Source organism: Pinus tabuliformis, chromosome 7, assembly GCF_031772625.1.
Source record: "Pinus tabuliformis cultivar Carrire ecotype Pingquan chromosome 7, CPIR1, whole genome shotgun sequence".
Taxonomy (NCBI): Eukaryota; Viridiplantae; Streptophyta; class Pinopsida; order Pinales; family Pinaceae; genus Pinus; species Pinus tabuliformis.
In genome coordinates this window covers 741,046,715-741,071,510 of record NC_142293.1, presented here as the reverse complement: position 1 = coordinate 741,071,510, position 24,796 = coordinate 741,046,715, and the positions used below count along the sequence as shown (strand labels likewise).

The window sequence follows — 24,796 nt, the reverse complement described above, 5'->3', positions numbered from 1 at the left end:
CTGAGTGGCGACTCCACTTCCTTTATCTTCTACAAGAGTGTGTACTAGAAGACATCCAAGCAGTTTGGTTAATCCTACTCCTGATCCTGAAAGGGCTCTCAGAGTATGATTACACAAACTCTCTTCTCGTACCCTTCTTGTTAATCTCGGACAAGAAGCTCTCTCTGATATCCATTTGCTTTTTCCTAACCCGGTTGAGCACGACATCATGGACGTGTTCGCCCCTTGTAACTTTGCTAACATTCAAGGTTATCCCAATGATCTTCCAGACAATGGGATGGATAAATTGCCTTCCTTTCAGGGCAATAATGCAATTAGTGTTAATGCTCATCTGAAAGCTTTTGGTTCTTGGCTGGGTAAGTATGCGAGGGCTGCTGATTATAATCATGAAGATGTAAAAATGAGCCTTTTTGTTCTTACCTTGGAGGGGGATGCTTTGGATTGGTTTACGGAAAAGCCTGATAATTCATTTGATTCTTTGCAATCGATTATTAATGCCTTTAAGGAAAAGTATGGAGATAAGAGAAAGAAGACATCCTGTAAAAGCTATCATTGTCATTAAAAAGAAAGAAAATGAGATCGTAGAAGAATTTAATAAGAGGTTCAATGATATTATTAATGAATTACCTCAAGATTATAAACCTCCTGATAAATCTCTTCGGGACTTCTATATTGATGCTTTTAACGCTGATACCTCTTATGACTTAAGACGTGCTAAACTTCCTAATTATAGGGATTTTCAAGTTTTAGCGATAGAGCTTGGAAAAGATAAGAAGGAATCTAGGAAGTTTGAGCTTGAAAATGCCTAATAGGGCTAGTGGCTAGGGCTAAATTCCCTCCTAGGCCTGCGACCTAAGCATGCAAGGCCTACTGCAAGCCCTCCAACGGCTGCGGCCCAAGGGAAAAGGCCCTTAGGGCCTGCGGCTTAGCCCTAAAGGGTTGCCGCTAGAAGGGAGGGCCCTAAAAGGTCTACAACAGGGGTGAAGGAGGGGGTTGAGGCCTCCAAGAGGCTGGACGACTCCCTTGGAGGGAGGCTGAGGGCTTAGGAAAGCCCTTAGAGGCTCACGACTAGGATGGAGAGGCTGGATGACCAGGCCCTAGGGCCTAAAAAAAATTTCAAACCCTGTAAACAAAAAATTCTCCACAAATCTGCTGCAAAATAGCTGGACACTGGGCCTAGAGGATAAATGGAAGCTAGATCTTGCCTTCCTAGGCCTAGATCTACCTGAAAACCCCAACAAAATCTCTTGATTAGCTTGAAGCTCACCTGCACAAATAAATCAAAATGCCAAAAAGCCCAAATTTATACACAAAATATAAAATCCCAATTGCTACAAAATTATTTTACAAATTTACAAATTATTTTACAAAATATTTGCAAATTTATAATGTTTACAAATTACAAATTTTGGAGAAATATTTTTCGAGTAATAATCGCGAATGAATATTTTTTCGAAAGATTTGAATATTGCCCAAAACCCTCATGCAGAATCAAAATACCATATAGAAATCTTAGAGCCCAAACATAATTGACTCTTCCCCACAGTTTGTGAACTTGGAGCCTAAGGGCCAGTGTACTTGCAAATCTCTGTAATTTTTCTCGAGTAGAACTATTAGATCATATGGTGAATCAGATCAACTAAGATAAAAAAATTAACCAATAGAAAGACAAATCAAATAATAAGCTCATAAATTGTTTAGCACAATATAGGAAAGCACATAACTAGCATGTACCACAGATCAGTGGAAGAAAAACATCCGGAACTGAATCCCAAAGTCTTTCTATTATGATATAGAAATGTTCCTAGCAGAGCAATGGCTCAATACCAGCTTTACAAATTTTTTACATCATCCAAAAGATAGAAAATAGAAGCTAAATGAATTTTATTTATAGAGAAATCCATCCAAGTGGAAAATAACGGCTAGTTGGCTTGATCCCTGTCAAAATAATTTCGACCGTTGAAAATAACTTGATGATCTTTTAATCTCCACCGTCGAATTTTTAATTGAGGAAAAAAGCGATTTTTTCTAAAAACCCACTTATAATTAATCCAAAATTAATATTTTGGATTAATTTCCTCAAAAATTTGACTTTGACTTAATCACCAAGGTCCAAGGGCCCACTTTTTCTTAAAATATCCATTTTTGCCTTGGTGGGAACCTCCAAAAATTGACTTCTCTTCGACCTATGAATTTTTGATTATTTTCCACTTGGAGAGGAATTAATTTCTCTATAATTACTTTTTGACTCAAATTTAATTAATTTTTTGGCTTAGGATTTTTATTTAATTTAGCCAGAAAAATTAATTAATTGACACTATAGGGGATTAATAATTTTTCCACCCTCAAATATTTTAGCCATGGTGTCTAAGTATGAGGGACCATGCGCCAAAATATTTTACATCAAGATATTACAATTAATTCAATCTTTAAAGGGGGAATACACTTTTACATATAGATCGTCATGAAATTACCCAATTCTGCGACACAATATGATCTAGTATAGACCAAGTGGTTTGTAATAAAATAATTTAGCCAAATGTGCTTAAATTATTCCCAAACACACTTTTACAAAGACTCGATATAACAGTATGACTCACCTAAGACCTTGTCAAGAGATTCCATCCTAGCTTTGGGGTTTAAGCTGGAAGAAAAACTCTACCGATTATTTGTGTTTAGAAATACACATAATTTGGGGAGGTTAAAAAACTTCCTAGGATGAAATCCATTTCCAAAATTAGAGGCTTATCTATGTGTTGTTACATAATTAAACGGTTATACTAGCATCATTTACAATATAACTTGTAGAAATTGGGTTTACAATGATAACACTGTGCTGGTTAATGAATTTGAATTTTGAAAAAAATTCTTCATGTCTTTTCATCCTGCTTCCTTGGACTGTTGACAAAGTGTGATCAATAGGTATCACATGTGGATTGTCAAAAACTGTTAAGACCAAGGTGATGGGATGCAACACAACTAAAGAGGTTTGGGATAAACTCAAAAGTATTTATGAAGGAGATCAAAAGGTCAAATAGATCAAGCTTCAACGACACAGAGCACAATTTGAAAATCTGAAAAGTAATGAATCAAAAGATATTGCAACCTATTTACTCATAGTAGATGGAGTTGTGAATGCTATTAGAGGATCGGGAGAAGTCCAAGAATCCTTGATTGTACAAAAAGTGCTGAGATCGCTTCCATTGAGATATGATTCCAAGGTATCTGCAATAGATGAAACCAAGAATTTGAACAAAATGACAATGGATGAACTACATGGCACCCTCACAACATATGAAATGAGAACATATATAGAAGATGGATATCCAAATGGAGAAGCAACCTTTGAAGCCTCGAAGAAGACAAGGAACAAAGAACACAAGGTAGAAGGAAGACCAAACAATGAATCATATGAAGAAGAAGCAAATTTTGTAAAGAAGCTCAAAAGGGGAACCAAAAGAAATGTTTCAATTGTGGTAAATAGGACACTATGCTAAGAGATGTCCTTTTGAAGAAAATAAAAAGAAAAAGAGTCTTTATTCCAAAGAGGACAATAGTTCTTCAAATGAAAGTGACGGAGAAAAACACAATGTAAGGGAAGTTCTCTTCATAGCTCAAGAAGCCCAAAATGGAGACCATAAAACTTCTGAAACAAATGATATCGATTCTGAATAAGAGTTCATAAACAATACAATTACGTCTGTCTGATGCTAAAGAAACAAATATGGAACTACATGCCTTTTGGAGAATCAAAGATGATACAAAAATTGAACAGGAAGATGAAGGGAATCTTGAAGAAAAATTGAAGTATGCTAAAGAAGAAAATGTCAAGCTCAGAAACAAAAATTGAGAATTGAAAGACCAACTGAAAAGGTGTGAAGAAGAGAATCATAAACTTGGAAAGATAATTAACAGTTTGAAGGAGCAGTCAGATAAAGCCTAAGATTATGAGGAATTGAAAGCATAATTGGATCACACAAGAAAGGAGTTAATGTTGACAACAACAAAGTTGAATGATTACTTGAAATTTGAAAGTACTGAAAGATCAACGAATAGAGAAAACCTACTGATAAGATGGGACTTTGTTATGACAACAGTTTAAAAACAACAATCATAGATAAAGCAGATACAAAACCACCAATAAGGGAATATGAAGGAAAGTCTAGAAGCTATGCCAATGCTTTGAGAGGTGAAAACAACAAATAAAAAAGAGTTGAAGAACAACAAGAACATGTCACCACCAGCTAGAACAAAAGATCAGAGTTCAGGAAAATTGAGGCACGAAGAAGGTCCTTTCCTACCAGGTATATTTTTCTTGGTCACTGTTATTCTTGCAGAAACTTTGGACATAAAGCAATTCATTGTAAAATCAATGCAAGAAACAACTATACAAGAAACAAAAATGATTATGGATATACAAAGGACAACCATAGACTTAGAAATGATCATGGATTTGTTAACATAAATTACAATCCATTTGATCCACTGATGGATCAGGATTAAGAACATTGTATGCTACAAATGCAATGATCTTGGTCACAAGGCACAAGATTGCAGAAATATAAAAGAAGATGCTCCTATCATAAAGAAAGAGAAACCAACTACAATATGGGAAAATAAAAGGAAGGAAGTTTGCAGACTAGAATTGCTTGCTGAAAAATAAAGAAGATGAATGGTACATAGATAGTGGGTGCTTGACACACATGACTGGGGACCAAAACAAATTCATCAGTTTGGAGAAAAGAAAAAGTGGCAGTGTTGCATTTGGAAATGACTCCTTTGTCAAGATACTTGGAAAGGGTGTAGTAAGTCTTGGAAGTGAAAATGTAAAAGCAACAAATGTTTTATTGGTTGAAGATTTGAAGCATAATCTCCTTAGTGTTAGCAAAATATGTGATCAGGGATACAATCTCATGTTTGATTCTCGAAGATGTGAAATCAGAGAAGAAGACTCAGGAAGATTGGTTGCAACAACAACAAGAAGATCAAATAACATATACATCCTAGACAAAAAGGAGAGAAAGAAGATTGAAGCCACACAAAAGAGCTCCAAGGATAACAAGGAAGGAAAGGATAAGAAGACAAAAAAGAAAGGCAAAGTACTATTGAGCGCCATAAGTTTAGAAGGAGAAACCCCAAAGAGAAGAATCACCTTTGCCATTTATGTCAAAGGGGGAGAGAGACCAGGAAGCATGGAGACAGGGAGAGCATGATCACAGGGGGAGTATATTGGTTGCTGTCAATGACAAAGGGGGAGATTGTTGAAAGAAGTTGTCATTGGTGTCAAAGGCTGTGCAAGAAAAAGAGAATTGGATACCTTATCTTTGAATGCATTTTTATTCCATTTACCTAGTTCAAATGGAAGTATAACATATATGGTTGGAAAGCTTATTCTAAGACCTTTCCAATGGTATATGGCACTCCCTCTAACTCATCACGGTTGAGGAGAAATGAACTTTTTAATATTCACTATACATTTTGCCAATTGCACAAGCCAATCCAGCTAGTGGACAAGTCGGCCTAGTCGAGATCCCGAATGCACTATAAATAGGTGTGAGGAACATTTCAAGTCATTTACTCAAGCAAATTTAGATCTGTACAAGGAAGTACAAAAAATAAGGGTTTCTAAGGTTCATAGCTCAAGAACCAGAAGTCAGGAAGAGTTGATTTGAAGTGATTTTTTGGGGAACATTCTTGGCACATATTTAAGGGTTTTTAGGCATTTTTTAGACTGCGTTGAGTACTGTCTTATGGAGCTGACTTCCTGGGAGGAGAACAACAACCTTAGAGCTGTTGAAGATTGTAACTAGTGTCGGTCTTCATAATTGTACTTGAGTCATGATGTAATATATATTTGTCAAAATAAATTTTTATTATTATTAAATTGACTTATTAAAGCATGGGTTTCATGCTTGGGTCAATAGTCAATAGGTCAAAGCACCCATTGAGTGCTCTAGGATTTTTGTTGAGTCAAAGTCAAAGTTATTTTTGTAAGAGACCCTTCTTGGGCTCCTTAAGGTCAAGAAAGAAAATTATTTTATTGTCCTATTCCTCCCCCATCAAGTCAGCCTCTTCAACAGTCTACAAGTCGGCCTCCAACAAAATGACAAGTCGGCCTAGCCTTATATGAAGTCAACCCCTTTCAAATTGTTCATGTCGACTTATTAGTGGAGGCTCCAACAACTATTGATAGCAAGTAAACTCGTCCAGTTTGGAGTGTGTCAAGGAAGTTCGAGTCTCCAATTTTCACAGAGAAAGAAGGAAGTCAAAGTCTGTAAAAGGAGAAGTTTCCATCTGCAGTTCGTACAAGAACATAAGGTTATGCATGCACATAAGAGGGAGGTCTGTCAAGATATAACATCATTGCAGGGACCAAAAATGTTAGTCATAGACCAAGAATAGTTGCAGAAAGGTAATCATAGTAGGCTGAGAGTTGCAGGAGCAGAGTAGGCCGAAATTGCAGAAGTAAAGAAGAAGACCGAAGTTTTGGACGGCATGGTACAATTTGTCCTCATGGGAGGCTGACCTGATGGGTAAAGGAATATGCAGGTTCTGGTCTATCTCAACTTGATCTGATTCTACTGAAGGAAGAGTTTGACTGGGTTTTTCTCTAGATAGGAGTTTTGCCCTGGCTGAGCGCCTATATCTTGTGTTCTCTTGTGTTTTGGCAATTGTCTTGATGATAATAATGTAATAACAAAGAAGAAGAAGAAATACCTAATCACAAGAAATTGTCAAGTAATAGAGAAATTGAATTATATAAGAAGCCCTAATAATGTTGCCCTAGATTTCTCATCAAGAGCAGCTTGGAGTATGTTTTGGCTGACTATTAAGGTCTGATCTGTAACAGTAGTGGACAATAGGTACCGTTGTAGCTTTTTCTCTTGTGCAGTGTATGTGAGAGGGCCTATATCCCTGGTATGGGAGTCCTTAGTTTCTCTTTATTAAAGCAAGGCAATCGAGTTGTAGCTTCCTTCAGGTTGAAGTCTGTAAACTTATGGGGTTTGTGCCTCCTTCCAGTAGGTGCTGGTAAACTATGGGGTTGTAGCCCCCTTCAAGTTGGAACTTGTAAACATTGAAACTATTCAAGATAAGTTTTGTGCATAAATTAATGTGTTGTTGATAAGTATTATTTGCATGTTGCCTTTGAAGTTTTAAACAATTGTTAAAGGTGTCCAATATTTATTCACCCCCCCTCTCAGCATTGGCTATATTTTCAACAGAGAATTCCAGAGAAGAAACATTCAGGAAATGTTTCTTGGACATTTCCATACAAGAAACATCTTGGAAATCTTTTACAGATGTTTCCATGCCTTTGCTTTACATTTATGTGCTGAAAACATTGCCTGGAAAGAAATGTGATTAGGCCAGATGTTTTCGTGACATAGCTTTCTGTATTTGCATCTGGGGAAGTGTTGCCATGCTTGCTTTTCTTCAAACACGGGGATTTTTGCTTTAACCTATGTCACAGTCAACTTTCTGTCTTGTCTTGTTTGTGCCATAGATGTGTTAATCAAAGTAAAATAAATATTATAACCATTTAGTGTTAAACAATATTTGTTAAAAGGTTATTTGCATTATAGTTCATTTTTCACCTAACTGGTGCAAGAATAATTATACATTTTTTCATTGATATTCATATCTCTGAGAATGCAGTGTTCAAATGCTGAGAATATCTTTCTTCATATCTTCTCAACATTATTCTAGAATAAGGCAATTATCTGGGAATATGTTTGAAAATTTTCCCTTATTAAGGTTGATTTATACATAGGAGGTTGTGAAAACCAATGGTCACAGTTTTTCATGTTATATTTTCATGTTAAGCCAAGGCCTTATCAGCATATGCAACAGTTTTCCGTTAATCTGCACAGTTTATTTAGCCTTTTTCTAACCTAAAATCTGTGAAAGTATGCTCAGATCTTTGAGTTTAATGCTGATTTGATCAATAACGAAATAAAAATCCCATTTTTAAACCTGTTACAATAGTCTAGTGCCTAGTGTGGTCGAGTTTTCAAAAGGATAGCCAGTTATTACTTTGGCCTTCTCTTATTGCATTATTGGTTTGGTAAAGTTGTGTTTACATTTGATATAGTCTTGAGAATTACTTTAGGCTGCTTAAAAATCAGTCCTCCCTAGAGCCAACACAGTGGAGGAAAAGAGTCTTTTTATACAGGCGAGCACAAATTTCGAAGATTCACTATTCTGACAGTCACATTCCTTATAGCAGAACTATAAGGATACTGGCAGTGTACTACTTTATATGCCTGACAAGTGTACTCCATTGAGCAATAAAATTATTTCAAGTTTCAACAGCAGTAGCTTTATGAGAGGTTGGTTAATGACTTAATATTGGTCATATAATGACTTGATATTGTTCATATAAGCTTGAACTTTAGGTATCATTTTCAAATTGAAGGATCTTATATGATAGAGGGTCTATGGTTTCCGTTAGCCTGCTATATTCAGGTAGTACGATACAAAGTTGTTAGGATTCTTACATCTTGTGTGTTCATTACATGCTACTTCTAAACTTTTGTTTTGTTTTTTGGATTTATCTAAGATATGATTGTTTTCTGTGTGGCTTTCAGAAGGGAAAAATCAGTTCAATGGATTTTCATCGAAAGGAGGATCTATTAGTTACTGCTAGCCATGATGACTCAATACGCCTTTATGATACAGCTAATGCTACGTAAGTTGCTTTTCCATTTCAGTGCTTGGTTTCTTTAATGCATAAAATCGCTTATGGAAGATGAATAATGGATTTCCAAGTCAGACATTTTTTTTGGAAATGCTGCTTATTTTTCTTTGATTCACATAAGACTATATATATATATATATATATATTTCAAAATTTTAAACTTTTAAAGCAACATCGACATCAAACAAATGTGTTGCTACATAAATATGAAAATAAAACTTATATGTAAGATGTATAAGATGTCAAATGGTACATCAAAATCCAGATACTAATACTAAAATATGATATCTGCCATGAGCCATAAGTTTTGACAAGATACAAAATCACATCAAAACAAATTCAAATATATCTCATGAGCTGAATCATGTCATGAAAATAACATATTTCCCCTTGTTTGCTTGATGGAAAATGGTCATAGCATCCTCAACAATGTTATCAGAACCAGACTGATCAACCCCAAAAACTTGATTTGAAACAAAACCGGAAAAAACCTGGATAAAAGGACTGGTTGACCAAAAAATACATAAAATAATCAAATTTTGAAAAAAGAAAACATATATATTCATGTGCATCCATATGAATCCAAACCCTTGTACACAAATATGCAAAGTTTCTCGTGTACACAGTGAGTAAGGGTGCATATAACCAAAGTAGCACCAAGTGCAATCTGTCTTTGAACCAAAATATATCAACAAAGAGGCTCTATAATATTTTTACTAGGGTCATGACAGAGAAGTTCAACAATCGATGCCACCAATATCGAGATACATAGAGGACTTAATGCTCTTGATTAAATGTCAGTTCCATATCCTCATACAGGACGAAATTTAGTGGAAATGTTGCCATCCTTCGAATCTTGAAAACTGCTTAGTCTGTTGAATTTTGAATGGGATCTAAAATTCTACCATTTCCATATGAAATCCAATGAGGTTGGAAGCACTCAAACATCCTGAAACAATTAATGGCAATGTTAAAAATTTAAGTAAAAGTTAACTACTAGGGTATGTATCTTGTGAGATTATTCATGGGAAATGAAAACAATAAATTTCCCTTTGTTTGCTTGATGGAAATAGTTACAATATATTTATCATCGATGCCCTAAATCACTTTAAAAAAACGAGGTTTAAATGACAAATAATCTGGTTATAAGGAAATATTGACAAAGAGCGATAATTTTGAAATTGTTGCAATAATTACCTAAATTATTACGATAAATACTGTCAATATTATTACCAAGGTTGGTTTCTGCGATAATATTGTGATAATTTTGATAATATCGTGATAAATGTGACATTGGCTACCAAATTGCCTCACCCTCATTGATATCTCTACATGATTTTCACTGCACGTAAAGTCCAACTAAGCTTCTGGTTTGTGACATTTGTCACTATCTTGGCATGATTACCATCTTTGAATGGATTGGCTTCTTGAATCCATGCTGCTGGGTTCCAAGTGGTGTACTTGTTTAGTTTCCCCACAATTCAGACATTTTTTTGGTAATATATGTTGCTTCTTCTTGCATGACATTGCATTGATGGCTACACAATTTACATCGACATATATTTTAATGTGTTGTTGGATTTGGAGAAATAAGGAGAATTAAGACTTTTGCTTAAATCTCTTGGATATTCTCAACAAATTTGCCAATACACCTTAATCATTGAAAAGATCGACACAATTTTTTGACAAAATCTAGCCCAATGCAAGTAACCTCCAGCTGTGTGCCCTGTTGCCCTGTTGCCTATACCTACCTACAAGTCAGTGAGAAAAGCCTTCAACCCCACAAGGTGTGGTTGGTGGCAAAGAACTAAGAGAAGGGGTTGTCACACTAAATCCATTCTCTCTTTGTTTAACTTATACCCTAGGTTAGCTATGGGGGGTGGTCCCTACTATGAAAAACTAAGTTAAACAAAATGTGAGGTTTTAGGAGAGATTTTAAAATGAAAATGGATTACTTTTAAGAATTATGAGCAAAACATTATATGAACAATAAAAACCATAAACATGATAAAACTAGTGCCTTAAGATAAATTGCTTAACAGGGATGAAAGATACATTTGCTCAAAACAAAAGTAGAATGCTTCCAACAATGAAAGCAAAACAATCTTGAAATGGAAACAAAAGATGTTGCACGATAATCAAAACAAGATACAAAATGCTTTCAAAATATAATCCATGCCGAAATCAAAACATGTAGAGATATCTTGCAAAAGGAAATGCAATTAATGTTCTACTTGCAAAAAGAAAATGAAACAATGCTTGCCAACATAAAATATTCAACAATGGCAAGTAGAATAGACAATCGCAAGTAAAACCATAAGATGTATTAGCATGAGATGCACTTATACTAGATTTGGAATGCAATTAGTCTTGGTTATTTTTAATCTAAAATTCTTAATCTAAGTGATAAGTGCTCTTTTTGAGCTCTTACCAAAGGGTAAAAATTTGGGTGACTGTAAGAAAGGGGACGAGGGCACAGAGATGTCATTAACAATACCCGTCCCCTGAGTCTTACAAGCGAGCGTGTGCTTTCATTCCTACAAGAGGACAAACCACCTTCATAACTGCAGGGTCACAACGCTTTTACGTTACTTCGTACCAAATGGAAGAACTTTCCAAGAAAGTCTTTTTCCCTATACTTTCTATTAACCAAGCTTATGCTTGGAGGTTAATTTTAGTGAGGTTTTGAAAGCCTGACATGGAAGCCTTCCTATACTAAAATGCCTAGACGAGAGTGCAAATTGTGTTAATTCCCCAATTAAAATATACTTACTTGCAAATGCTTTATAAATGGAAAATGAGATAGCTTGTAAAACTTTGAGAATTTAGCATGTAAATGAACTTATATGTGCTTGCATGGAAAATAAACAAATGAAGTAGATTGCTTTAAAGCTACAATTGTTCCAATAGAATTGCTTCAAAAGCTTCCAATGTGTATAATAAAAAAGTGAAGTATGTACTTGAAGGAATAATCAAAACTTGCCACAATGTTGAATGTTTGCATATAAAATAAAATTTACTCAAAGCTTTACAAGTTGAAGCTTATGTATGTAAGAGATTTAAAAGTAGGGAAAATTGCATGTGGATTGAAATGAGTTATTTCTTAAGCATGAAATTAAGTGTTTAGAAATTAAAAAAACTAGAAGCAAAAATCAGTCAAACCATAAGAATTCCCTCCTCAAATGAGGAAGGGGAATGCCATGGGAAAGAATCCCAAGTTCCCTCAAAACAAAATTTTTATTTTATTAGTGTTTGAGATGGGTTAAAATGCCTTTAAAGGGTTGCCCACAATATGAAAGAGATCTTTACAAAGTGTAGAAATTTAACAAGGTTAGACTCTCTCTCAAGAATACACAACAACAAACTACAAGACTAAAAAATCCCTTCAAAAGATGGTTGCAAGGCTCAATAAGGCCCACAGACTAGATGAACTTGTAGCGTCCCTTGAAAATGCTTACGGCCTCCCTTGAAAAACTCGATCTTTGAAATGGGTGAGGGGGGTCTTGCATGCACACAAGTAAGCAATTTCTCAATGTCTCTCCTCAAAGCTCTTTGTTGTCCAATGCTTTATGTTTATGGGCTGTAAAATGAAAATCAAGAGTTAATCAAAACAAACAAACTAGAATACAAATTCAATGGACAAAAATACTAGCTCAAGTATTGGGAGTAAACCCCCATATTCGCCTAGTTTTGATGATGACTCTTGAAAAACAAATACAACTTTGAAATGCTAGAATAAAAGAAGTATTCAAATGATGATCATGTAACTATAGAGTGAAGAAACTCCCTCTTGCTTCGTTGGATGGAAGACTTTGGAGTGGAAGATGGCTAAGTCTGGATCATTATGGCTTCTAGGAGTTTGTTGATCTCGTGAAGATTTCCTAGTTTTGATGATGACTCTTGAAAAACAAATACAACTTTAAAATGCTAGAATAAAAGAAGTATTTAATTGATGATAAAGTAACTATAGAGTGAAGAAACTCCCTCTTGCTTCGTTGGATGGAAGACTTTGGAGCAGTGTTGCATGAAGCGCCCCCCCCCCGGTTCCAAGCCCTGAAGCGTGTCTCGTACGAAAGCGCCTAGGAAGCTTGGCCGGAAGCAGCGCTTCGGCTTTTTTAGCCGCTTCCTGGAAATTTGGAAGTGCTGTACGGAAGCGCCGCTTCCGAATAGCCGAAGCGCGCTTTGTACGGCGCTTCGGGCGTCGGAAGCGTGGCGCTTCGGAGGAGGAAGCGTACGCTTCCAGAAAAGCTTCTGGAAAAGCGTTTAGAAAATTGTTTTTGTTTAATTTTTTTTTTTTAATTTTAGGTGAGTTTGCTTTTTGGGGGTGGGTCCACCTTGGGTTAGGGTGACGAATGAAGGCAAAAAAAAAAATATAAATATAGCAGATGCTCCCTCATGGTAATGTTAAATTCTTAAAGTAAAAGTGACATTCTCCTTTATTTTTCATTTTCATCCTTTTACTTAAATTTTTAACATTACCATGAAATGACTCAGGATGTTTGAGAGTGGTTTCAGCCTCATTGGACTTCATATGGAGAAAATAGAATTTCATATCCTATTCAAAATTCAGCAGACTTAACAGTTTTCAGGAATTCAGGATCAATGGGATTGTGGCATTTCATTAGATTATATCAAGTATGAAGGTATGCGATTAGCATTTAATCAAGAGCACCAAGCCCTATATGTACCCTAGTGTTGGTGGTGTTAATTGTTGAACTCCTTTGTCACGCGGCACGCCCTTAGAAAAAAATTACCTTTCAATCAAGTCAAAATCATTGATCAAACATGTTAAGCTTTTTCTACCATATTTTAAGTCTTGAATTAGGTAGTTTGATCAAAATTGGGCAATGTTGACTAATATCCCTAGACAATCGAGGTAGAGGCAAAGGCTAGACAAGAGGAGAAGAATCTAGATTCTAGATCATTAATGTACAATGGATGTTATATCTATCTTGATTTATGCAAAAATATGCATGTTTTCATGTCTTCTACAATTAATTTGGTATTTGGGATGTTTGTTTTGAGTATAAATGCAAAAAATATAAAAATATATATATATATATATATATATATAGCAGACGCTTCCGTGGACGCTTCGCTTCCTAGATTTTTGGAAAATGACGCTTTGGCGTCCCCGCTTCCAAAAAACGCTTCCGCTTCGTGCAACATTGCTTTGGAGTGGAAGATGGCTAAGTCTGGATCATTATGGCTTTTAGGAGTTGGTTGATCTCGTGAAGATTTCCTCCACTTTTGGATGGATTCCTGCACACAAAACGAAAATCTCTCCTACACACTTGAAAGAGATATTAGTTCATATATGGATTAGAGCAATATAATAAACAGGATAACCAAACATTTCTCCTAAAATGAGTTGGAAATCTTATTCCTAAAATATAACTCTAAATCAATGGATGTGCAAGATAACTTGCACACACCAATCCAAATAAAATGGCAAAATACAATCTAATATTCATCCAATATGCAAAAGGAAATGAACTTAAAAGCACTAGCATGAAAAGGAGTCACCTCATTACGCCAAGAGAACATAAGCCATGTAGCCTCAAAGCCTTGATTATATTAAAAATATGCAAGTACAAACAAGTAGATTCTCCTCAAGCCCAATAGCTCATAACATAATGTAGAAAATGAGAGCACAAGGTTCATTTTATAGAGAAATATGAGATAATGTCAATGTAAAAGCTAATGACAAGTGGAAGGGTGAAAATCCCAATGCTAGCAAGTCAAATTCCCAGTGGCTGAGTTGATTTATGAAAATTGATGTCAAGTGCTGAAGGTGGCAGTGAGTTACACCTTGACTGTTCATCAAATATCCTGAAATCTCTTGTACGTATGCTCTTGAGAAACATGTGTGAGAAGAGTGGAAGTAAGTGGGAGCAAATATCCCATGAAATTTGCAGCCCCAAATTACCATGTCACAGTCCCAAAACACTGTCTCTTCATTACTTGCATTGAACTCAGAAATCAGGCCCGCGTATGACTTCAAATTTCTGATGTATTGGTTGTGCATTGGCAGCCAAGCTTGATTGTCCAACAAATGAGTTAAGTGGGGAACAAAGTGGAGGAAAGTGGGGGACAAAGTCTGTCCCATGTGGCAATATTGTCCCCCCTTCGACTGGTTGCTAATTCTTGGTCAAGAATATACCAAAACAAGGTTGCGTATTACCTTTGAACTTGCAGGATATAATTTTATTTGTGAGTGCCAACATGTGGGGACAAGTGGAGGACACAATCTGTCCTATGTGGCAATGTTGTCTCCCTACTCAAATCTTAGCCCATCCATGAGCAATCCAAGATTGAATTTTGACCTGTTGATTGAGTAATTCGTGGGCCTCCAAACTGCTTGTTGACTTGGCCTAATGGATCCCTCAATTTGTGGTGATGAAGTGGCTTCCATGTCACACATTTTATTCCCCTTTATCCTTTAATGTGCACCACCTTATAAAACATTAAAGTTTAGCCATATGTAATACTTCAACTTTGCCTTTTTAACTTCATCGTGGAACCTTTTGATTCCTTTTGACTTGCATTTGGAACTTTGACTTGGGATTTCCTCCATGTGGTGGGCCCCACATGGCCGCCATGTCACCTTTGACCTTGCCATGTCAAAATTTGACTTATTTTGACTTTGGAATATATATATATATATATATATATTTTCCTTCCAATTATTCATTTTTTTGAAAATTTTCCTCATTTTTGCTATTGACATTAGAAAAATTGGCTTTTGAGGGACTATAAGTCGTTTTTTGACCCTCAAAGTGGGTCTAGGATAATGCTGGGCCTTTGAGGATGAATTTCGAGTAGTCACATGCCCTAGACATTTCCAAAGACCACTTATTTACATCATTACATAGAAATTAATTAAAAAAATTTCGTTTTGCGAGAAATTTTTAATTATTAAAAAATCCTACTTAGACCTAGTCAAATTCCGCTAAATTTTAGAGATGACCCAACATGATAATATACATTGATTCTAGACACTAAGATGCATTAGGGGCTCAACCTTCAAACCGTCACCCCGACTTTGGGGTATGTGATGAGTGAAAAAAACCTAGAAAATTATTCGCCGCTTAAAAGCGGGAATAATTAACCAAGTAAAAAAAACACTCCAAGGTGTACTCGCTTGCTGATCAAGTCCTAACACCCTAGGCCTGTTACATGGTTTTATTCATCATGCTAGTGAAAATTATACAATATCCCCGTAAGGTTGCGGAATCTAAGGGCTGAAGAAGAAAATGATAAGAAGAAGTAGAGTTTAAAAACTCTGGTAATATGATGATGACTGATGGTACAAGCAACCTTTGGTATATCCTTGGGCAATGGAGTCTTCAGATAATCATTAGGTGCCACTCTAGTGGTCAACATGCCCTAGCAAGGGATGTTACAAATTGGAGGTTAGAAAAGTCAATAAGAGTGAGTTTAGCTAAATAACATGCCCTAGAAAGGGATCTTATATTTGGACATCTTGATGAGCAAAAACTTTCCTCAGGTGTTCCTTGTGCTTTTTTTTTTCGCTAACCCAAAGTGGAAGTGTCAACTAAGATTACAATAACAAGCTTTCCATGTTAAGGCCATCACTGTTTTTTTTCTTTCCATTCTTGTAAGCTTTCTAAATCCCTCCTACGTAATTAATGGGCAACAACCCCATAAAAAAATAAATGTATTTTGATATTTTTATATGTCAAATATAATGAGAACATTGTTTTTTTATTTATTAAATGAAAAGTGATATGGTATTTGTTAATTGATTGAATAAAATGGCGACTGTTGATTGACCACACATTTTTGATTACCATTTAAGATGAAGAAACTAAGTCATATGACACGAGGACATGGGACATGAAAGACACAAAAATACGAGTATCAGACACATGACATGATTGTTGGAAAAAATATTAGGGCAACATTTAATTCATCTTTTCCATCCATGACAGTTATTTGTGATATTATGTTCTTCCTTTTATTTATTATGCTTATGTTCTTATCAAATAAATGCCAAAACAATGAAGATCACAGCCATACAAAAATGAACACAAGATATAGGCTCCAAGCCAGGGCAAAACCCCTCCAAGGGGAAAACCCAAAAATAACTTCTCTTCTTATAGAATCAACTTCAAAGGAGACTTCCAAGACCAAACCCTAGACCATGGCTGCCACCAAGAACCAAGCCAACCAACCAATCTTCCTTCTGCAATGCAAGACAAAGTCTACCAAGAGCAGTGAAACAATATCCTTCCAAAGCAAGGCTCTTCTAGCCTTTTGGTTCCCCAAGAGAAGTCTGCAACTATCCCTGCAATTTTCGGACCTAAGATACACCCAGAAACTCTAGGTTTCTCGCATGTGTGAGCTGAAAGATACAAAATTCAGACCTTTGATCTTCTCTAGGGCTTCTCCCTTCCTTTGCTAGCCTTTTCCTTGCTTGCCTAGGACTTTCACACTCCTTCCTAATTGCAGACTGAATCCAAGATGCTTATGCTTGATATGTATCACAATAGGTCAAATTTCCATCCTTTATATAGCCTTTCCTAGGGCTCGAATAGCCCTCACAAGGTCGACTTCTTCTTGGTTGGCCGACTTGGTCTTGGGAGCCTTCTAAACACTTCCAAATACAAAATAAAATTTTCTTTTCATGATACAAGTGCCCAAATGGGTTTTTTACAATAACAATGACTCTTTGACTCATGTAAACCCTAGGAGACCTAATGACAAATAACTTGAGCATGAAACCCATGCTCCAAAATATTTTTCTTTTATTCTTTACATCATTTTCTTTCTCCTTTTGATAGACACAGAAGATTTACATCATGACATGAGTCAAATGACAAGTACGAAAACCGAAACTTGTTACATTCTTCAACAACGATGACCCCCAGAACATGACACGAAGGACACCTTATATATATATATATATATATATTACACAAATTCTCATTCAATTTAGAAACTAGAAGATGTACATGATGATACAAATTCAATCATACATTATGCATACAATCATGATTCATCAATGATACAACTAGTACTTACTACCACATCAATGACGATAAATTGACAAACACAAGAAATTAACCATAAACTGTAGTTTCTTATTATGTCATCAAAATCAAAATGTATCACATAGATACTGAGTCCTGACTCGTTGAGTCGCAAATACTCCGTGGGAATGCCAGTGGCAATTAGAAAATACAAAACAGGGTAGATACTAGAACCATAGATCAGGATGAAAGAATCTCATAGTCTATAACTCATCCACATCAAAGTCGACGTCACTATCACCATTGGTCTCTTCTGCATCCTCCTCCTTTGTATCCAAGATTCCAATATAATCTCTACATCTGTTGGTGTGGAGGATGACCCCTCAAGAGTATCACCATCATCAAAAGTGATCGACTCTAACACTGACTCTCTAAGATCCAAGTTGGCCAATGCTAACTCAACACTATTGTCCAAACCCATATTATCAAGGAACACATCCCACATATTTGTCTTTCCCTTCCACCACTCCTCCCTCTACCTGTAAATAAGATGAAGGTTAGTGTGCGTATACACCATTGTCTCTTCCCTGGACTACTCAAGCCTGCTCTTCTTCAAACTATACAAATTCCCATATGTGCTCCAATTCCTCTCGCAACAAGAGGATGAAGTAACTTGAGAGAAGAACCTCATGGCTAACTGTTGTACAGGAGGGCATGTTTCTCCATGAGTTTCCCGCCAAGCATAGGGCTTCTTAGTCCCGCTGTCTCTAATCACATCTTAGCCTGCAAATCTCCCAGCGCCAGTGGAAAATTCTGCAAATGCATCCTCCGCCTCATCAAGGGATGCTCTTTCCTGAAATATCCTTCTTAATGCATCCTTCCTCCCATGTGAAATATCATCATCCATGTGAGGAGGGAATCTGCATGAAGGTCCACCATTGAGCCACTCATTGTTGTAGTATTTTGGATTTAATGAGTGAGCCAAGCAACGCAAAGGTGTGCAATTCTTGTCCCACCTGCTGACAAGAATATCTTGTATGGTGGTGAAGGCAACCTCCATTGATGTGATCCAGATTGGATTATTATATTGTTTGTCATCCATCTCGATGCATCCAAAGTGGAAAAAGTGGAGGAATTAGCGCACAGGACCGTTTTTATCGGCGGGACCCAGTTTGACAAAACGAGGTTTGAAACCTTCTAGGACCGTTTTGAGGTATCAAACAACGTTTTTTTGGGGTAAAACTTTGCCGCTTTGGCACAACACCATTTCATGCTATTTTACACACAAAGATCTTTCCAACGGCGCAAAAAGCGCATCAATCAGAGTCCGTATGCATTAGTTATGCCACTCAGAAGTTGACCTTCATGTTTTGACACCTATAGTTTGGGAGGATGCCATGTCAGCCCCCATTATTCATGGAAAATGGGCTAGCTACGTGTTTTTAATGTAAAAGACTTTAGAAGAGTCTATAATGTAACTCTAGTTAAGAGTTGATGTAGTCAAACTTAACCACTAGTAGGCTATTGGGCTGTGTTATAACCGAGCAACTAGGAGGAAGAGGCATTCCATTCTTTCGAGAGTATTTTGTTCCATAGCTGAGTAAAGATAGCCAAGAGAGATAGGAGGTAGAGTACACAAAGGTGATCTATGCACTGTAGCAGCCCATGGGCCTAAAACATTACTTCTTTGTATGTGCAACCATATTTCGATTCAGAGAAAGAGAGCGAAGCAGCCTCACCTTCCAGCTGGGTTTTCCTCCTGAAAGAGTTTCCCAAAGAGCATATCTTGTGTCTTATGTGTGTGAGAGAGAGAGAGAGCTATAATGTTGGGTATGTCTCCAAAGAACCCAAATGTACTCCTCAAGTATTTGGGGGGTATACACCACCATCTGCGTGAGCAAGTGATGTTGTTTGAGCCCAAATCAGTGGACGAAGCTTGTGTACAGGTGCAATACCTGGAGAACATAGGCTTAAAGATAGCGCAATCAAGTGGATTAAAGCAGAAGGAGCAACATTATGTTTCTAAGGAGGGAAAGAAGCAAAAAGGGGGAAAGATGAAAAGACGACAACTACAACACACCAGTGCAAAAATCCTAGCAACCACTGCAACCACTGCAACATTGATGGCCATACATAGGAGAAGTGCTGGATGTTGCATCCAGAGCTAAACCTGAAGAACAAGAAGAAAAATCTCATGGCCACGGATTTGAGCAACCAATTTGAAAGCAACTCAGACATGGATGAGAAGATTGTCTGTACGTCAGTGCAAAAGGAGGTGAATCTGAGTAGCCTTCAACAATAGGAAGAAAAATAAATGACCAAACTCTTCCATATAAAGATACAGGTCAAGAAGACAAAGATTGATGCTCTATTTGACTCAGGATCACAGGCGAATCTCATTACAACAGAGTTGGTCAAGAAGTTGGGGTTGGAAGTTTGTGATCATCCAAACCCATATCCATTGGGATGGGTAAATAAGGATGCAGAGCCAAAGGTAACAAAACAGTGTAAAATTAGATTTGAAATCAGTGCTGATTTTATTGATGAAGTAGATCTAGATGTGGTTCCCCTTGATGTATGTGGAGTCGTGTTTGGGAGTCCATACATGTACATGCGTGATGCAATATTCATGAGGAGAGCTAACCAGTACTAGCTCGTCAAGGATGGAAAATCATTCATCATCAACGGGCACAAAGCCAAGTCAAAAATCTCGCTAGTAAGTGCCAACCAAGACAAAAAATTGATTAGTTCTAGCAAGAAGTATGTTTTATTTTTTTAAGAGAAATTCAATTTGAATAGGAGTCAATAAGAGGCAAGGTATCCCTATAAGGGTGTAGTAAGAAACAAAAACAACAATTGGAAGAGTTGTTACAGGCATACAAGGATGTGTTTTGAGGGCCTAAAGGGTTACCACCTAAGAGAGAAGTGCAACATGAGATCTAGCTATTGCCAGACTCCCCATTGCCAAATATTGGGTTGTATAGGCAGTCTGTTATAGAAGCAAGTGAGGTGAAGAATCAGTTGCAACAACGGTTGGAACAAGGTGTCTTTCGACCAAGTACATCACCATGTATGTCACCCATCATCATTGTGTCGAAGAAGGGTGGGACTTGGCGAATGTGTATAGATTATAGGGCGTTGGACAAAATCACTCTCAAGAATAGATACCCCCTGTCAAGGATAGATGATCTTCTAGATCAATTGCAGCAAGCAAAGTACTTCACCAAGTTGGACTTAAATTTTGGATATCACCAGGTTCAAGTCAAAGAAGAAGATGCATGGAAGACCGCCTTCAAAACCAGGCATGGTTTATATGAGTGGTTAGTCATGCCATTCAGCCTATGTAATGCATGAACTACATTTATGAGATTAATGAATGATGTACTGTGCCCTTTATAGATTCATTTATTATTGTTTATTTGGATGATATACTGGTATATAGTGCTACCTAGGAGGAGCACATGTCACATTTGATGCAGGTGCTGGAAACATTGAAGAAGCATTAGCTGCTATAAAATATCAAGAAGTGCGAGTTTGTGCAACAGTCCTTGGTGTATTTGGGGTATGTGATCGATGGAGGAGAGCTGAAGATAGATCCTTCCAAGATGGAGGCCATCATGAAATGGCCGATGCTTGCCAATGTTTCTGAGGTTAGGAGTTTCATTGGGGCAACGCAGTACCTGAGGAAGTTCATAGCCTCATTTTCAGCGGTAGCAGCACTGCTCCACGCCATAACAACAAGTGGCAAGAGTTTCCAATGGGGAAAAGGTCAACAAAGGGCTTTCGAAGAGCTAAAGAAGAAGATCAACCAAGCACCAATTTTGGCATTACCAAACTTGTAGCGCCCCTTGGAAGTGGAGATAGATGCGAGTGGTTACGCTATGGGAGCTTTCTTGATGTAGGGAGGAAGCCCTGCATGCTACCATTCTGAAGTATTTCATGGGGCAGTTCTTAACTACCCTACCTACGACAAGGAGCTCTATGCCATGGTGCAAGCTGTGAAGAAGTGGAAGCATTATCTGATGGGAAAGGAGACAGTAATCCACACAGATCACCAACCATTACAGTACTTGCAGGCCCAAAGTAAGCTACAACAGACCAGGCATTACAAGTGGATGGGGTTTTTACAGCAGTTTCATTTGGTGATCAAGTATAAGAAGGGAAGCACAAACAAGTTGGCCGACATGCTTTCAAGGCCACCCACATCAAAGATTACAACTTTGGGGACTCTTATGCACATGGAGCCATTCACCCATGATGCATACAGAGAGGCATATTCAGAGGATGAGGACTTCAAGGAGGTGTATCAATAGTTGTAGAGTCAAGAGTCATGTGCATGATGGCGACAACATCATTGGCTACCATCTCCAAGATGGGTTACTCTATAGGCTGGATAAGCTATGTGTTCTTAAAGGTGAGCGATTGCAGCTGATTAGAGAGGCTCACACCTCCAAGGTTGTAGGGCACTTTGGTGTAGGGAAGACCGTGGCTAACTTGCAGAGGTATGTGTATTGGCCCAAGATGCAAGAGCAAGTAGCTAGGTTCATAAGAGGATGCATGCTTTGTTGTACCAACAAGCCTAGCAATAAGAAACAGGGTCTATATCATCCCTTACCTGTACTTACTCGTCCTTGGGAAAGCATTTCCATGGACTTTGTAGGAGGTTTACCAACAACCAGGAAGGGACATGACTACCTGTTCGTGGTAGTTGATAGGTCAGCAAGATGTGTGTTCTAATGCCCTGTAAAAAGACCATCAGTGGGAAAGAAGCAACAAACTTGTTCTTTGGACAGGCTTGGGTGCACTTTGGGATACCAAGGAGCATCATTTCAGACAGGGATACAAGATTTCTCAGTGCATTCTGGACTACATTGTGGGAGAAGATGGACATAAAGTTGAAGAGATCTACAACATTCCATCCACAAACAGATGGGTAGACAGAAGTAGTCAACAAGACTTTGGTGCAGCTTCTGAGGGGATACAACCAGAAGCATCTGAAGACCTGGGATGAAAATCTGGTATATATACAACATTCTTACAACAGAGCAGTCCACACTTCTATAGGAAAGTCCCCATTTGAGACTTGCTTTGAATATTTTCCACCTTCACCTTTGGATATTGTAGATGGGAAGCAAGGAGAAGTGAGGGAAGATCTTATAGGAGATGCTTTAAGGGCTGAAAAATTTATAGAGAAGATTAGGCAAATCCATCTACAGGTACAAGACACACAGCATAAATTGTAGGAGAAGTATAAGGCCATGCATGATCAACACAGAACAGAGAAATTGTTCAAGGTGGGAGACAAAGAATGGCTACAGTTGAACAAGAAGAGATTGCAAGAGTCTGGTAAGAAAATCAAGGCTCTCATATATGGTCCCTTTGAGATACTGGAAAAGGTGGGTGATAATGCCTATCGACTCAATTTACCACCATATATGCGCATTTACTTAGTTGTGAATGTGGAGAATTTGAAACTCTATGAGCTTTCCATGCTAGATCAGGAAGAGGAACATGTCCTACCTTCTGTGGAGGATTTGGCACCAGATGCTCAAGCAGAGTTGATAGAAGATACAGTTTTGTAGAAGAGGTCTAGAACTACAAGACAGGGGTAGCATGACCTTTGGTAGATTGGGTTGAAGGGACAACTTCCAGGCAAAGCTAAATGGTACACTAGAGGGGTGGAGGAAAAATTTCCTCACCTCATTCAGTAGAAGCTTTTGGGGACCAAAAGCCTCTTGTTGACCATGGGAGTGACACCTGATGATTATATGAAGACTCCATGCCCAAGGATGATCTAGAGGACAATTTTACCATCATATATCATCAGTCAACAGAGTTTTTTAACTCTACTTCTATTTTCTCATAATCTTTCTTGTACCCAGATTCCACACCTTGCGGGGAGTTGTAATAAGTGATACTAGTAATGAAGAGTTTTGAGTCTGTAACAGGCCTAGGATGTTGGGATTCGATCAACAAACGAGGACACCTTGGAGTGTTTTTTTATCTGGTTAATTATCCCTTCCTTTTCAGAGGCGGATAATTTTGTGGGTTTTTTCACTCACTTTTTACCTCAAAGACAGGGTGATAGTTTCATGGTTGAGCCCCTAACACATCTTAGTGTTTAGAGTCAATGTATATTACCATACTAGATCACACAAAAAATTTCGTGGAATTTGGTTAGGTCCAGATAGTCATTTTTTAATTTTTTAGATTTTCCGCACTGCGGAAATTGCAATAAAAATTGTATTTGTAATGTAATAAGTGATGTCTAAAGAAGTTGTATGGGGTATGGGTAATGAAATTTGCACTTCTCACCCGCAAATTTCTACTATGACACACTTTGAGGGGTTAAAAATGTGTTTTGAACCCTCAAAACTCGCTTTTCCTAAGTTTAGTGAGAAATCTGACAATTAATTAAGGCAGAAATTAAATAAATGGATGTAATGTAATAAGTGATGTCTAAAGAAGTTGTATGGGGTATGAGTAATGAAATTTGCACCTCTCACCCTCAACTTTATACTATGACACACTTTGAGGGGTTAAAAATGTGTTTTGAACCTTCAAAACCCACTTTTCTTAAGTTTAGTGGGAAATTTGACAATTAATTAAGGCAGAAATTAAATAAATGGAGAAAAATAAATATCCACACATGCTAAATGTTGTGGAAAAGAGGTGGAAAATTATGGGGGAGGTAAAGTGAAGTCCCAAAGTGATGTGGACTCCTAAAAATCAAGGAAAGTACGTGCTCAAATAAAATCGAATTTCTAGCATTAAATGAGAAAACTGCTTACTTGGAAATTCGAATTTGGGAAGTTAATGGACATTTGGGAGGATTTGGGAGAATATTTGGTGGAGATTTTTGTGAGAAATCGTCCCCACATCGGTTACCACCCATATACATTTGTCATTCCATCATAAAATTCAAATTTGACATATAAGGAAGAAGAAAATGATGTCCACTGGTCAGAATTCGATTTTTATACTTGGCATTGGAGCTCTATTCAACAAATTCGAATTTCTCTTTGGGATTGTCACTTCATGCCACTTGTTTAATCACTTCTACATTGGGATTGACTCCCATAGTTCTATATAATAGAGCCTT

The 24,796-nt window shown here is 37.3% G+C and overlaps 1 protein-coding gene across 2 annotated transcripts in view; it reads left to right on the top strand.

Annotated features, from left to right (window-relative positions):
- The window catches only part of LOC149249662 (Transducin/WD40 repeat-like superfamily protein), a 282,247-nt gene that overhangs the window by 54,698 nt on the left and 202,753 nt on the right, over positions 1 to 24,796 (top strand). For both annotated transcript variants that reach the window (XM_089456305.1, XM_089456306.1), the window contains one exon: positions 8,589 to 8,689. In XM_089456305.1, the coding sequence (XP_089312431.1) occupies positions 8,589 to 8,689 (101 nt within the window). The remainder of the gene's footprint in view (positions 1 to 8,588; positions 8,690 to 24,796) is intronic.